Source organism: Phoenix dactylifera, chromosome 1 (genome assembly GCF_051530095.1).
Source record: "Phoenix dactylifera cultivar Ajwa chromosome 1, Ajwa_hap1_PhDact_Kaust_v1.1, whole genome shotgun sequence".
Lineage (NCBI taxonomy): Eukaryota > Viridiplantae > Streptophyta > Magnoliopsida > Arecales > Arecaceae > Phoenix > Phoenix dactylifera.
The window spans coordinates 46,984,129-47,000,545 of NC_143190.1; the positions used below are offsets into that span (position 1 = coordinate 46,984,129).

Here is a 16,417-nt window from a genome sequence, read left to right on the forward strand (position 1 = left end):
ATTTAAATATTAAATTATTCAAAATGCAATTAAAATGAAACTAAATTTGATGGAGCAAGTTGGATCAAGCTTGATCGAGTATTTTCAACCCAACCTAGCCTAACTGGTACAAAATCACAGGTCCATCCAAAATAGGGTGGGGTTGTTCGGTCAAATTTGCAAGACAAGAAACAACATAGAATCCTTGGTGAATTGGGAATTGGACCTCGGACCTCTCCAATTCAATCCCAGATTTGCTGAAGTTCCAGCTCTAAATGAAAAGAATCAGCTATCAGAAACTAAGCATATTATTAGACTTGCTGGGTCAGTTTCCGGCTTGGATTTGGCTGATCCGACCCGTATTCGGGTTAGGTTAGCTCAGGCCTTCAAGTATCCGATCAGGTTGCTGTTTCAGGCTCGTTCGGGTCCGGGCGTGGGCCTGGGCAACTCATATGGGCGGCCCAGCCTAAGGCGGGCCCCCAAGCGGGGGAAACAAACGGGTCTGTACCCATTAACCCGGTACCCGATAACCAACCCGTGCGATGAACCAGGCCGGTTTCGCAGATTAACCCCAGTTATTTCTCAGTTTCCTTGCAATCTTCCGAAACCCTAAACCTAGCCGGTCCGAGAGAGAGAACAGGGTGACCGAAAGGGGGATCGCCGGAGGAGTGGTGACCGGTGGTTATTTGCTGGCGTTCGGCGGTCGAGCTCAGGTAATTTGATTCATCTTAAATCTTCTTCTTCCAGCCGGAGTTATATCATCAACTACATCAATGCCGCAATCTCACTGAAGTCTAAAAAAAAAAAAAGCATTCCCCTACCGTTGCTACCTGCTAAATTTATTATTCTGTGGAAAATCTCTAATCAGTGATATGAATGCATGAAGATGACGAAATGTATTCATTGATATGCATGTCCCAATTATATAATGATTCATGCTCTCTCTCTCTCTATTTGTGTATGGTTGGAAGTCATTTACAATCTTTTAAAGGTTAATCTTCTAGCTTCTTGTTTGTATTGCATAAAGCTAACGGGCATCTAGTAATGCTTATTGTATATATTCGAAAGCTTCTGGTGATAGTCGGACAGAAGTAGAAGTCCTGGAAGAATCATTTTATCAGATCCTCGTCTTAGAGCAGGTCGCGGATTTTCAACTGTCTGGGGTTGAGGAATAATAAAATATTATGGCTGATCATAAACGCAAAGCCGGCTTCCAGGATGAATGTTTCATTGCAAAGAGGACCAAGGACACTGACTTAGGTGTAGGAGGTGGGGAAAAGGGAAGGGTTGAGAAAGAAAATGATGTGCTGGAAAGAAACCAGCCAGCTTCCAATGAAACAAATGGCCAAAATGGAAGTAATTCGCTGCAAGAGCTTTTGAAGGACTGCAAGAAAGACACTGAGATCCCTGGGATCAATAGTGCATCTGAAGATGCAAGCTTGTGCAATTCAAAAGTCGTACATCAAGAAGCTTGCAAACTGTCATGTATTGAAGCTGATGCAGCAGAAGACAAGGGTTCTAGACACACGATGGAGGATGCATGGGTGGTTCTTCCAGATGCAAGCTTGGAATATCCCGGACACTTAAGGTACCCATTTGTTTGTTGTCTTGTCTCCTAGTCGTGATTGCTGCCTTGCTATTCTTTTAATTTCCCAATGTGTCCTACTAATTGACGTGGCCTCTCAGTTTCTTGTCATGCATGGTATTAGGTGTATTTGAATTTTGAATTGCTTCACTCCTGTTTTTTTTTCTGAAATATGCTGATGGCAGTTTGTGAATACTTTGCTTAAGTCGTGATATTTTGTGAAATAAACTGTTTTACATGACATTTTGTGAAATAACTGTTTTGCTTTCTCAGGAAGAGGTAATATTTCCCAATCAAGCTTTTGTTCCTCGTCGTGTTGCAGTTATCTGATCTTTTAAACGTGTTTTTCTAACTGCTCTCTGAAACTAAGTACTTACTTGCTGGCTGCATATGTTAGTTATTTTTCGTGGATGATTTTTTAACAATATATGTGTGCTGAGATATCTTGTTACAGTTTTAATTAGAATATTTGATAATCTCCTAACTATATGTCATTCCATCTGTCATATTCTTTTTTTTTTTTTCTTCCTTTTCTTTTCTTTGCTTTTTTTGTGAGTCGAAAACTAAATCAATCATTTTGGTGCCACAATTGTTCTTGTTTTTTCATTTTTCAGGATCTATCAATCATGTGGGATGCAGATAACCATCTGCTGCAAATATTTTTCTATGTTCTTTATGCATAAATTGTGTTTGTGATTTATTTCATTGAAATCTTTTCTGCAGATGTGCACATTTTGCAATTTATGATGGACATGGTGGTCGTTTGGCTGCTGAATATGCACAGAGATATTTACATGCAAATGTTCTTGTAGCAGGGCTACCACGTGAGTCGGTGTGTTTGCTTTGTCTGTTTACTCTAAATTTTAACGCATAAGTAGTGTGTGTGTTTGCTTCTAGTTTTCTGCGTCATCTCATGTAATATATTTCTCTAGCATTGAAATATCCCATCTTGGGTACTCATGCCAATTGCGAAACACTAATCTCATGCATTTCTGAATCTAGCTTAAAAATTAGCAAAGAAATGACTTAACTTATATCTGTTAGTTATTATAGAATATTACAACTCAAAATGTTTTACAGAACATCAGTATTTTCAGATCCTAAATCTTTAGAAGTGATCACTGAATAGAAGGTGTCCTAAGTGAGTGCTGCAAGTTGATGGTATAAAAGAAAATGCATTGATTTGTTGTTGAAAAATGATCGGAGCATAGAATATGGGACGTTAAGTAGATTAGATGAAACCATTGCTAGATGGACATGTTATGAGAATTGGATTTGGATGTGTCCAAGTGTGTAGCTCGGCAAGAGGTAAAAAAGGAGATACAAGGATACATAAAAAATAATTTTAATTAGATTATATATTTCCAATATTATTAAAAAATAAAATATTGGAGTATATATATTATTAGTTAAAGAATTTTCACTATATGTTCAAACTTCCCTAATTTGTTAAGAGATACAAAAAGAAAGATATTTTGCAAATTATTGCAATATGTACATCGTTGACCAATTTTTTTTTAAAAAAAAGTAACTTTCGATATTTTTATGTTGTGTTGAACTCATTATTGGAAGAGTCAAATTATCCATCTATCTGCAAAACGGAAAAAAAAAAAGAATTTAAGGATCCAAGTGTTTGATGCGTATCTGATTTGGATATGTATCTGAACACATATTCTTGGAGCCATGCACGAGTGCCCATGTAACACAAGATGAAACTCTTTATGACATGCATGCAAACTATTCTTTTTTTTTCTATGCTTTGCAAAATTTACCCTGGTTGATTTAAATATTTGCAGTAGCTTTGTCACTCATCAGTTGTTCCTTTATCCTAAATGAGTTCTACAAGATTGATGATTATAAGAAAATACATCAACTGTTGCTGAAAACTGATAGAAGCATAGAACATAGGATGCTAAGCAGATTTGATGAAACCATTTATGATGTAGATGCAGCACTATGCTTCTTCGATCTATGCTCGTCTAACTTTACCTCTATTCATTTACTTATCTTTAGTCATTTTGTCACTCTTTAATTGTTCCTTTGTCCTTGTTTCATTCTTAATGAGTGTCGACATGCTTTCTCTGATTATTCCTGTAGTTGCATGCAAACCTCATTTTCCCCCTCTTTTGTCTCTTTTGGATCATAGAATTTCATATTGCACCTTTTCATGGTTTCCATTATATATTTTTTTTCAAATTTTTTGAAGTGCTCCCTGTTGAAGCCTTTTCTAAACTTAGTTGCACCCGATCTCAATCAGCTAAGCCTTCCTTTATCTTGAATAGCCTATTTCATGAGTTACCTTTGATCCTTGCAATTCTTAACCCTATTCTTTGAAGTTTTGCGGTGCACCAAACCCAATTTTTCCATGAAACTGTGACTGTTTTGCCCCTCTTTTGCACATTCATCTGCTTTATTTTATTCATGACATAACCTAGTAGTACTAAAGTTTTTTTTTAACAATCTATTATTGGCAAGAATCCACAAATTATATATGTACACGCATACACATACATACGTACATACATACATACATTTTATGGTGTTAGAAAGGAGTAGGAAAATATAGACTGTAGATTTCATGATTGTAGGTGTAGATCATCAATCCTGGTAAAGCTTATAGCCAAGACGGAGTTTGCCATCCATATGAGTGAAGAGAAGAACCATGAGATAAATTGAAATTTTATTTATCTTCATCTATTTCCTTGGTGACTATTGGGGTTTGTTTCCCCGTGATGGTTATGGAGTTGCTGGCCAAGGTCTGATAGACGTGGGCAACAACAGTGGGAAGGATGGGTCCAATGATGGTGGAGAATAGGAATGAGAGAATAGGAGAGAAATGAAGGAAGGGAAGAGGGAGAAGCACTTAGTTAAGGTGAGGGAGGGGATGGGACTGCAGATTAAGTGTCCTACCAATGTCCCCTCGCTGCCATGCCCTGTCTAACAGGGATGGTGCTGGTTAATCCAATTCAACGACTTTAAACCTATAGGTCTCAGATCTAAGGTGGTCACTCTCTTAGGATATGTGTCTATTGGCATGAGATTTTGATTATGCTTCCTAGTTATATTTTCTTTTTGTATTTTAGGTAAATGTGTAGCTCAAAGTTTTATTTATTCTATGGTTGTAATTATTTTGCATATCTTAGGGTATACGTGGTGTTCTATAATGTTATCCTTTGTGCATTATTTTTTTTTTCTGGCAGATGGATGTAAAAGCTGCCAAAAGGGCCATCCTTGAAGGTAATTTGAGATCTAAACCTATGGTATTTTCCTGTTATGCTTAGTTGTAATGGAAGTGTTTGAAATTATTTATGGTTGTCATTTTTGCCGTTTTGTAGTGCATTGATTAGATGCTGATCATTTTTACCTTGATATCTAATGTTATGATTCATTTTTGTTTGCAACTCCATTATATTACAAATATTTGGATAAAAGGTGCTGTTTCTTTTATAGAAAGCTTAATTTAGAATGATTTTTGAGTTGAATATTGTGTTGTTGTATGCATGTGTTTGGAGTATTGATGTGGTAGCTTATTATACCTTAACATACAGTGTGACATATATATGTAAAATAGTGATGACCTGTGCTTTTTGGATATAACAGCACATGCATGTTAAGTAGTGATGGTTTTTGTTATTAACTTACATAGACATTGTGCTTGTGTGTCTCTTGAAGTAATTAGTTACATGGGGATTGTGTCTGTTCTTTACATACACGAGGTTTTTATTTCTTGTGATGTTGTTGTTAGCTATGACTATGTTATGCCTGTAGGTTTTCAAATAATTGCTCTGGTAAGATAATTCCATTTACTCTGTTAGTTTCTCCTGAAGATAGATATCATTTGAGCAGCAATTCCTTGCATTGAGTTCAACCACAAATTACACTGTACATCTTAGTAAAATGATTAGTCAATCCCAACTAGTTTGGGATTAAGGCTTGGTTGAGTTGAGCTGAGTTTATCTTAGTAAAGTGATTCACCCTTTCACTTTTATCTTTAATTTGCTTCATCTTAGTTGTTTGGTTGATTACATTTTTGTTCATGTAATTAGGATAATTTTTTGGTACCTGTTTGGACCTTAAGGATCAAAGAATGTTAGGGAAAAGCAACACACTAATACCATTTGATTCTCAAACCATCTTGGCAGCCAACGATCCAAGCAACTATTTCATAGGTTGTGACTTAGGAAAAGAAAGTCACTTTCTTTTTCCTAAATCCTTTAGGGACAGAAATGGATCAAATATGGATCAAATATATGTACATGATGTTCTAGATACTAATGTCTGTTTCCTATTGACTGATACAAACATGAAGCATGGAGACTATTCATTTTGATACAAGCAAAAACAAATACAAATCAGATATGGCTCTTGCAAGAACTTGCTGAATACAAGTAAAAAAATATTATCATGTTCTCCAATATATGGTTGCAGAAGCAATGACCATGAGCAGATAAATGCAGGGAATGTAAAATTAGTACTCCAACATAAATGGAAATAATAATCTGTATGCATAAAAGAAGTGAACTTGCTTGCAAGTGGAGAATACCAAGTCTAGAGGTTTATAAGGGATAAGATAATTGCTTAGTTGGTTGCCAATTGCCTAAATTTTTATACATTTATCGTAAAGCACTTCCAATATGTTTCTAGAGATAAGAGTAGACATTCAATATGTGAGTTCTGAAATCTATGCAGAATTTGAGTGCCAGTTGCAAAAGTTTGAGCACATTGCTTGAAATTACATGGATTGGTGTGCCCTTACACCTTTTTTTTGGTTTTTTTTTTTTTTAAGTGGTTGGGGTAGTGGGATCAGTATGTAAATTTTAGAATTAGTTGGTGTTGCAAGTGAGCTTACCCCTTATTCACATGCTTTTTATATAGGGCATGTTATTGAGGAAATTAAAAAAAATTAAAAAGTCAGTATCACATGCATGAGCACATGCAAACTCACATAAGCATGCTTAAAATAAGACCTGGCAGGAGCTCTGAAGCAGTTGGGGGGACCTGAGCATGTAGAATGGGCTCTTAAATGCATTTTTAACAAACGTCTGGTTGGACACTGAAGAACATTCCTGATCTATTCTAATGAAATAACAAGTTAAATTTGAGAGAATGGGAGAACTAGTTTTTATTTTTTATATATAGGTCTAGTCAACCTTTTAGCTACAAACATGATGCATTTGCAAGAAAATCATTTGGGCATGTCATTAGGTGGTGGTGGGACTGTGGGAATACTGTGGGAATATGAGGAAAGGTGTCTTGAATGTGTACTATTATATATTTCTAGTGTGCGGTACTTTGGGTAGTGATTGTACCTGGATTTTATCCTTCTAGGATGCCTGTTTTATTACTGTGCAAAAGAAACATTTCAAACCATAGCAAGATTAAGTATTAATTCAGTGCTGCTGTGTGCTTCTATATCTACTTCTGTTTCGATCTTCTTGTTTTATGTTTAGTTGTTTACCACAATAATGTATAATGTATGTTGTTCTTTTCCCTTTTATTATAAATCATTGTAATGCGAAACTCCTTTTGCCATCATTAATTGATGTATTTGTTTCAATCCACAGGGTTTCGGAGAACTGACGAATCATTACTTCAAGAAAGTGCTAAAGGTAGACAAATTATTTTTCTTGAATTAACAACATTCTCATTTTTATGTGAATTAATGTGATACCTTGCCTATTTGTCATCCAAAATGCTCCCTGAAGAGTATATTTCTATTTCAAGGGCACATCTTTTAATTATCACTAAACATAAAACTTTCTGCCAAATGTCAGATGTGAAAAAAAGAAAACAATGTACTAGGGTGACAAAAAAAAATGCCCTATAGAGTTTATGTTGGCTAATACTTCTTTGCCGTACCCTTATCAACTGTCATTATCTTAATATGACTTAATGACTGCATATATAGCTTTCTAGAAATGCAAGAAATCTGATGAAGAATATTCTCATGGTGTTGTTCAGTGAGTAACCAATGCACAGTTTTGTGCTCATTATCTAGTTAGAGGAGAATGATGTCTTTGTAACATATTTGGTGAACTTATAGCAGTCTATTGATGCTCAACTTTTAAATCCTTTGTTGCATGCCCAACATGTAACTTTTGGTGAAAAATTGTCCTCCATGTTTTCTATAGTATGAAACATGACTTATCATCTTATCCTTAGATGACTTATTGCTAATAAGTACCCTCTCTCCTCCATTCCTTGAATTAATCCAGGCATCTCGTTCAAAGGTGTCTTCTTTTATATATCTGTACTTTTGGTGCATTAGCATTTACAGAAATTAAGATGTAGTCGATCATATATTCGTACTTCTGGTGCAATGGCATTTAAAGAAGCCAGCTCCACCAAAACACATTCTTGAGGCAATTCAGTGGAAAAATTACCTAATTTAAATAGGACTAGGAAGAATAACTATTTCCCCTTTCTGGAACTCTGATTTGGCTACATACTTTTCACTTGTCCATGTGACTAATTGCTAGCCCTACTTAGCCCATTTTTCATTGTTAATTAACACAAAAGTTTCATTCATGTTCTTATGAATCTCCACACTGGCCAAGTGAACCCAACCCATTAAAAATAAGGCTTGAAAAGAAAATCTTAGCACATTTTTGTTTGAGGCCTACGCCAAAAGGCTAGCAACTTAAATGAACTGTTTGATGCCTATCAGGGCCCATAGCCCCATAAAACAAGGGGTACATGATAGGTGTCCATCACTTATAGGATCTTTCCCTATGATCATGTAAAACTATAACTCCACAAAAACTAATATCCCTACCTCTATTCTGACATTCTCTATCACAAATTGCTAAATTATATAGCCATCGATGATCTTATTAGGTTTCTTTTATTTTGTTAATGTTTGGTAAACATGCATTATCATTTTCATAAACCTTTTTAGCCTAACCATTTTTTTTTCTCCTCGTCCCTTTTCTGAAGTTAAAACACCTAAGTGGTAAGGGAATACTCTTTTCACACCAAGGTATGCTGAACCGACCGGAACAGCATATAAAATCGGTTCGACCCCTTGTAGGTCGGAACCGATCGGGGAAGAAGAAAGAGGAAGAAAGAAGAGAAAGAAGACGAGAAATAAGAGAAGAAGAAGAAGAAGAGGAAGAAGAGGAAGAGGAGAAGAAGAGAAAGAGGAGACTTACCGGTACCGGGCCTCGTCGGGGCGATCCTCATCGGGGCGATCCTCTCGGGGCTTGCTCGCGGGAGAAGAGCGGAGGAGAGAGGAGAAGAGCGGAGGAGAGGGGAGAAGAAACAAGAAGGCTCGGGAAGAAGGAAGAAAATCCTGTGCAGAAAACGTATCCCGCACTGGAAACACGTCCCGCAAGGAAAATAGCGCCGGAAGACGCATTTGCGGGCTGCAGTTTTAAGTGGAAAATGAGGAAAACGCGCGGAAATGCATTTCGCATGCGTGGGGCTGCGCGCCCGCGCGATATGATCCGGTTCGGTACGATACCGGTACCGTACCGGTACCCGTGCCCACCGGTATGTCAGTACGGTCGGTATAGCGGACCTTACTTCACACACGCACATACAAATCCATCTGGCTCATGAGGTATGCCTATCGGCATTGAGTTGTAGCATTTCATTTTCAATGAATGCCCTAGCCAAAACTTGTCCATTTCTCACCATGATGTATGAAGTTCGACCAACTATACCCTTGTCTATCTCTCACCACAATAGTTTTATGTCAAGAGCACAAGCAATGCCCTAGTCAATCATTGACTTTCTATGTTTTTCTTTTTTTAAGATCTGCAGTTGTCTATTAAATGCCCTCTGATTTTTTATTTTTTTTCCTGAACTATAAAAAATATTTTTGTACTACATTTGATTAATATGGATATTATTCTAAATCTTACCTTATTCTATAATTTGCTTCTGAAATCTCAGGGAATTGGCTAGATGGTGCAACAGCTGTATGCGTTTGGATCTTGGGGCAAACAGTTAGTTTTTGTTTCCTTCATCTTTTTTGTTGATTCACCACCTTCTTAACCTTCTATTATATCATCTTGAATGATCTGCCACTTTTTTCTCATCTGTTTCTTGAATACTGATATGAGTACTGCTTTCAGAGATTTTTATGGGATACACATATTGTTGTATGTGTGTGCATGTGCATGTGTTGAATTTAAAATGTACAAAGTAAATTAGTTTCTAATGTTTCTAACAAAGTTAAAATCTTTGGCACTAGGAAGAATCGAATAATTTATTTAGAATAATCAATTTGGTTTTTGTTGAAATCTTTCTTTGCATTATTATCTATCTTAAAATTTGATATCTTTATATTGATTGTGGTGCTTAAAAGCATTCTTTCTTCATGAGCTTAGTCATATATTATTTAGATTTTGTCTGATCTTATATTTGTCAATATTTTCCAATGTACTGTCAATTTGTCTAGGTTTTAGTTGCTAATATTGGAGATGCTAAGGCTATATTAGCGCGATCATCTTCTGCTGATGGATCCCTAAGTCTCTCAAATGAATCAAGATCTACATTGAAGGCCATTGTGATGACAAGAGAACACAAAGCTATCTATCCTCAAGAACGTGCTCGCATTCAAAAAGTACGAACTCTATATTCTGGTTGGTGTTTAAAAGCGATAACTTGTCATCCAAGTGATTGTTTAGTATGTTTGTCATTCTATCACAAAGAAGTTCTATGTAAAACTTCCATAATCAATGTTCGTTTTCATTAGATATATTCTGCATATGTTTCTTAATCTCGTGGTTGGCATTCACTATTCATTAGCTCATGCAAGGAGACATACTGCATAGGTAGTATTAATCATAGCATTCTGTTAAATCTAAGAACTTTGTTTAAATCTGTACGCTTAGTTACTGAAAATTTATTCTCTATGTTAAGTTGGACTCCCAAGCTTGTTCGGTCTGACCTGAACGAACAAAACTAGGTGTCATGTTCTGCCTAAACTTCCCATGTTCCCTATTTTCATGCTGTCTACCTTTCTTATAGACAAACTAAACTTTCTCGCCTTTTGTTCTAACAAAATCTGTATGTTCTTTGCTGAACATTACTTGTAGATGGTACATATTTCATTCTTACTAACTTTTCCCCCCAATTTTCCCCTATGTATCCTAACACTTCTCTTTTTTTGCTTGTTTTTAAATTAAATTGATTCCATATGGTTTCTAATCTTGTTTGTTGACTGTTGAAAACTTCGGGAAAATGTTTGCCATAGTCTAGTGATAGATCATATCAAAGTTTTTATTATTCTGAACTTTCTTTTCCCATATTTTCTTTCTGAACTATCACTGCAATAACGTGTATTCCAACATTAAGTTTTGCCAGCAAGTTGCTTCAATTACAAATGGGATCCTTGTCTGGCTCCCATAAAATATCTTTATTTTCTGTTTTCTTGCATCCTTTCTAGTGTTTCTGTGTTGGCCATCAGATTTTGCTAATGCCTCATTATGTTTTCATTTAACACAAGCCATTATTATCTAGTTAAAATCTAGTAAATTATTACATGGTTCATCTTCCCCTAGGGTCTTCTTATGCCTGTATTTCATGGTGTTTTCCTGCTGATATGAATTATTATAAGTTCACCTGCTTGCTTTCTCAAGATGAGTTTCAAATAAATTGTGCCATGCTTTGTTAAGTTCATGTGAATATCAATTAACTTGAAGTGGGAGCAGGAAGTGACAGTCACAGAGTTTGAACTGGGCACTAGGAAGTGTCTATTTAAAATCGAATATAAAAATAATGATAAAATAACTCAAACTTTTGATGATTGTGCTTTCAAAAAGAGATAACAATGTGTAAAAATGTGGAGTCAATTTTTGTGAGTACTTACTAGAAGTATGTTTATCAAGATGCTTGATAGAAGATTGGCAGGAGCACGTGCAATTAAGATAACAATGTGTAAAAATGTGGAGTCAATTTTTGTGAGTACTTACTAGAAGTATGTTTATCAAGATGCTTGATAGAAGATTGGCAGGAGCACCTGAAAGTAATTGCAGGTGCATCAATGAGAATGCATTTGCAAGTGCAGTTGCTTCGGTCAAATGTAATGGTTACCAACAGCAAATTCTAGGCTTGCTAATTATTTAGTAAGATCACACATAAAATTCTTGATATTAACTATTTTTTTTTTTCTCCATTCACTTTTGATTTTGTGAATATTCACTTGATGTTCATATATATATATATATATATATATATATATATTCAAGTATAAGATGGATTATCCATGAAATGTGTTGTTTAATGTCCATGGATAATAATGTTTATATCTTGTTTGTTCAGGCTGGAGGTTCTGTTGGTCCTAATGGACGATTGCAGGGTCGCCTTGAGGTTTCTAGAGCCTTTGGAGATCGTCAATTCAAGAAGGTTGCCTTATGTTTATTCCAATTATTCTTTTGAATTTTTTATACATTATGAAAAAATCATCCTCCATAGCTCTTGTTTTTCATTCCATTTTGGGTAAGTGATCGTTTGTCTTTAAAGAAACGTAGAGAGATTACTAAAAAGATGTGTCATATTTCTTCTAACTTAGATGGCTGCATAGATACTCGTGGTTTAAGAACATTGCTTTTATGTTGATTTAATCGTGGCTTCAAGTAATGGAAATTTTCACACCATGGCAAAGCTTACTAGCTCGAGTGTTAATCTTCTTGCTTCCGCATGTGTGAAAAAAAGTATCTCATTTGATGCTTAAGTTCACTTGCATATGCTATTCTATATTATGGTTTGTCATGCTCTTTTAATCTTTCCCCTGAATCTCATGCTATGTTATCCTTGGTATTCTAGCTCTAGAGCAACAATATATAGCAAGAATTATCTTTTATAGGTAATGGATATTAGATATGTGAGCAAAGCTTCAGCTTAACTAGTATTGCATGTAACATACTAGCATGGACTCTATGCACTGTTAGCTTAATGTATAAAACTAGTATAAAGAAGGATGAAGTGGTCTTCATTATATTCCCTTCACGAGGTAAAACATGGCATGACATCCTTCCATTGCCAGCACTCTCTCATATTTATGCCTCCTTAATTTTCTGGTAGAAATATCATATAGGTATCGAACTTTGACATGGAAACAAATTTTCATGAAAGCCCTTGACATAGAGAAGTTTCTCTATTATATGCGTGTGTGTGTGTGTGTGTGTGTGTGTGTGTGTGTGTGTGTGATGGTTACTTCCAACTGGAAGCAGATTTTTCTTCCACACTCATTGGGTGAAGGTCATGAGACTGGAACCTAAGAACATGCATGTTTCCGCTAAAATATATATACAATTTAGGTATTATAAGCTATTATAATCAAGGTTTGAAGTACTGTGGTACGGGTGCATACCAGTTATGTCTTGGTATGGTACATACCATGGTACCCCATATCTTTTCAATGTTTATCCAAGATTTGATATATTGCGGTACGTTAAGGTATGGTACATCCACATTATGCCTCAGTAAAGGGAGTTTGGTTTTTCAAAACTTGGTTATATTATATGTGCATCTTAGCACTAAGACCAGTATGAACTAGGATCTGTTGACATTCATGTAATGCTCTATAATATCTATGCCAAGTTCAAATTCTTGCTTCTGTCAGATAAAGTCAAAATATTCAAATTACTTGATACTTACATTGGCAATATATGATACTACTGTGCAGGTGGGGGTTATTGCAACCCCTGATGTTCATTCTTTTGAACTTACAAGAAGAGAGCAGTTCATCATTCTTGGTTGTGATGGACTGTGGGGGGTATGTGATACGTCCTAGAATCCCTCACTCTACCAGTTACAGAACTGTTTTGGTGGCACATGATGACCAAATAAAATTTACCTTTTAATCTCAAATATTGCTGAAACATTCAGGTTTTTGGACCAAGTGATGCTGTTGATTTTGTTCAGAAACAGTTAGAGGTAACATTTCATTACAGATATTAAGTGATTATTGAGCAGTATTACTGTTTTCTGTTCAGGACTGCCATTTTTTCAACTTCTTGCTGTTTTCTTGAAGCACGTGTAACAATTTTCTCCTTTCCTTTTGGCATATAAATAACCTCTGCAACTGAATGATGGCTTCTGAAACACAATATTTGTGAGCGTACTGTTTTATTTTACAGACATTTTCTAGGTATTATGACGTACATCCATGGGATGTTTTGGTAGTTTTTCCATTCGTTAAAAAAAGAAGAATGAAAGAAAAAGATAGATATCATAGAATAATCTATATCATTTTTTAAAATGAGATTCCATATTTGAACAGTTGTTAGATTTTACCCATCTTAGAAATTTGTGGGTTCATGTTTGTAGGAATTTGTGGGTTCTTTTGCCTTATGAAGGCAATTGTCTGAGCTCCAACTATATTCCTACTACCTCCTTGGGACATTCGTGTATTAAAGTTCTAGATCATGGCATGCTTGTTTGGCTATGTCTTATCATTAAGCTACATGCTGATATAGTATTCTCTTGTAATATGCAATGCTTTGTAGTGGTAGTTAACCGTGGCATTGTATCCCTGAGCTTTGCAGGAAACATCATCGGCGACTACTGCAGCCCGCCGCCTTGTAAGGGAAGCTGTTCGTGAGCGACGCTGCAAGGATAATTGCACAGCTATAGTCATTGTGTTCAGGCACAATTAATTGATGCATACAGTTTGGTTGGTGAACAACTTTTGTGTTGTGGCTAATTGTGACTAATGATCCATGACCTCCTGACGCAATCATCGATTCAGCTTGTAAGCCTGAAAGTGCAGTCACAGTAAGTCCTTCGATATTGTATATTAGAGGACTTGGTATCCTTTTTGATTTAGGGAAGCAGATATATCATAATTATTTTTTTATAAAAAATATCAGATTTATGTCAGAGACGCTACGAAAGATACTTCGTGATTATGAGAGAACTATCACATCCAAGTGTGAGGTAGGGACCCCGAATTACATGGTGATATTGTTGTGAATTATTTTCATTATTTAAGCCTACCAGGGTCTCTCTCTCTCTCTTTACTGGGATTAGTTGGAACTTGCGGAAACAAGCTATTTTGGTGAATATAAATTAGTATTGGCAACCCATCTGTCAAGACTCATCAAACTCATGGTACCAAACTCTCGGCAAATATGAACTAGTCTCTGTGTCATATGTAGTCTTGGCAACTTCACACGATAAGAGACTCATTTTTCCGATAGATTGTTGGCCATCTTAACTCCCTTCTAAAATTTGAACAGTCTGTTACGCCACTTGCCGAAGTGCAAATTTTCTCACCAAGATTATTTCGTTCGAGTCTTAAGGAGTGTCCATATTAGGTTTCTGCTATTCTTAATCATGTATGAGCCCTTCGTTGTCGCCGTTGCCTCCAAGCGAGCCCTCGAGAGCAGGGAGCGAGAAGAAAGCGACAGGTCTTCTTCTCTTGAGGTCCCAAAAAAAAGTCGCCGTTGGTTTTGGTTCCGGTTTCTGGTTGCATACCACCACTCCTTCGACAATATACCTGCAGCCAAAACCCTAGAGTGGGCCTCCGGTACCGAATTCATGGCCGGAAACCTAGCGACTCCGAAACCGAACCCAAGAACCGGTGAGAATAAATCCTGACCCCCCTCGGGAAATGGAAAAATGGAAGTAATTTCTTCTCAAGCCCCGCCAAGATCGGGAATTGGAGTAAGAAGGGTTCTTTAAAACCCTAATTTGGATGTTTCGAGGTGTGGAAACCCTAAATTAGGGGGATTGGAACCGTAAAGGGAGGGGGCAACGTGATCTGGAGTGAGGGATGCAGAAAACCCTCGATATGCTCATGATATTGATGATGGTATAGGATAAGAAAAATAAAATCCCGAAATTTGGTACGGATGTCCTCATTCTTACTCTTGCAGGATCTTCTTCCGCATAAATATCTTATGAGCCCGTCCGCATTGAAGCTTCTTATTGGGCGGTTTCCATATTTATGTCCACGTGGTTATTCTTCCGGATAGAGAATGCATGCGTACGTACCCAAAAAAAAGAGAGGATGCATGCATGCGTTCGCAAATAATCTCCCCATCTCCCTTCTTGGAGACCTACGGAGGATATTATACGTGAGTGTCCTAATATCAATATCTATATGGATTTATCTTCGCATAAAAAATTTATACACGTATCAGACAATACGTAAGACATGCGCGTCAAATTTTTATGCGGAAAAAAAATCCGCATAGAAATTAATATACGGACCTCGGGAGGCATTCAGGAGCCTTGGAAAGGATATAGAGGCTAGGGAGATGCCTTGGAAAGGACAGAGGCCAGTGCTTTGCCCGGACGACTCCACCATCATGCCCTCGTCCGCCACCATCACTGCCGGCTGTGCACCGTCGGAGTCTCTACGGATGCATCCCAACTCCTCTCTCGCCGCCACCGCAGCCGGCTATCAGGAGCTGGATGCGTCTCAAATCCTCCTCCCTTCTTCTTTGCTCCGCTCCCCACCGTGCCATCGCCGGTGATGGGAGTTAGCCGTTGTAATTCATTTCTAAAATTTGAACTAGTCCCGGCAAGCCACGTGCCGAGAAGTTCAAATTTGTCTCATGACTTAGTCGGAACACCTGATAGCGGCTTCTGTCAAATTCCAGTTTTATTTAGGACTCGAGATTGGGGAATAAGAGCATACCATTTCTATTTAGAACTCATTTGGTTTGCATCAAAAAAAGAATCATCAAAATATTTTTTTAATTTTTGATAATATAATATTTAAAAAATAATTTTAACATATTTAGTTGACTATAACATGATGGCACATTTAAGAATGATTTATATTTGATTAGGCGTCTACTTTTCTGAAAATTTGTATGAAATACTTATTACATCTTTAATAAAAAGAGAGATCTTATTTGTGAATTTTAATAGCTTAAGAATAGTTTGGAAAAA

At 36.7% G+C, this 16,417-nt stretch overlaps 1 protein-coding gene across 3 annotated transcripts; it reads left to right on the forward strand.

Annotated features, from left to right (window-relative positions):
- The first annotated feature begins 552 nt into the window (after positions 1 to 552).
- On the forward strand, positions 553 to 14,395 carry LOC103705640 (Protein phosphatase 2C family protein). 3 transcript variants are annotated; one of them, XM_089924690.1, is made up of 11 exons: positions 553 to 692; positions 1,119 to 1,567; positions 2,288 to 2,396; positions 4,765 to 4,801; positions 7,129 to 7,173; positions 9,461 to 9,513; positions 9,969 to 10,133; positions 11,834 to 11,917; positions 13,200 to 13,289; positions 13,403 to 13,450; positions 14,062 to 14,395. In XM_089924690.1, the coding sequence occupies exons 2-11, from the start codon at positions 1,164 to 1,166 to the stop codon at positions 14,170 to 14,172; spliced, it is 1,146 nt and encodes a 381-aa protein (XP_089780816.1). In that variant the 5' UTR covers positions 553 to 692; positions 1,119 to 1,163; the 3' UTR covers positions 14,173 to 14,395. The 3 variants fall into 3 exon arrangements, with proteins under 3 accessions (XP_089780816.1, XP_008787673.4, XP_089780817.1); XM_008789451.6 differs by having other exon boundaries at positions 561 to 692; positions 1,048 to 1,567; XM_089924691.1 differs by lacking the exons at positions 9,461 to 9,513; positions 9,969 to 10,133; positions 11,834 to 11,917; ... (1 more) ...; positions 13,403 to 13,450; positions 14,062 to 14,395 and adding exons at positions 8,501 to 8,516; positions 8,595 to 9,088 and having other exon boundaries at positions 561 to 692; positions 1,048 to 1,567.
- Positions 14,396 to 16,417: the final 2,022 nt, after the last annotated feature.

Excerpts from the sequence above, each read along its gene's own strand:
- LOC103705640 (XM_089924690.1), top strand. The coding sequence starts at position 1,164 with ATGGCTGATCATAAACGCAAAGCCGGCTTCCAGGATGAATGTTTCATT. Across the intron at positions 1,568-2,287 it reads GAATATCCCGGACACTTAAG|ATGTGCACATTTTGCAATTT; the intron begins GTACCCATTTGT and ends TCTTTTCTGCAG. Across the intron at positions 13,451-14,061 it reads TTGTTCAGAAACAGTTAGAG|GAAACATCATCGGCGACTAC; the intron begins GTAACATTTCAT and ends TGAGCTTTGCAG.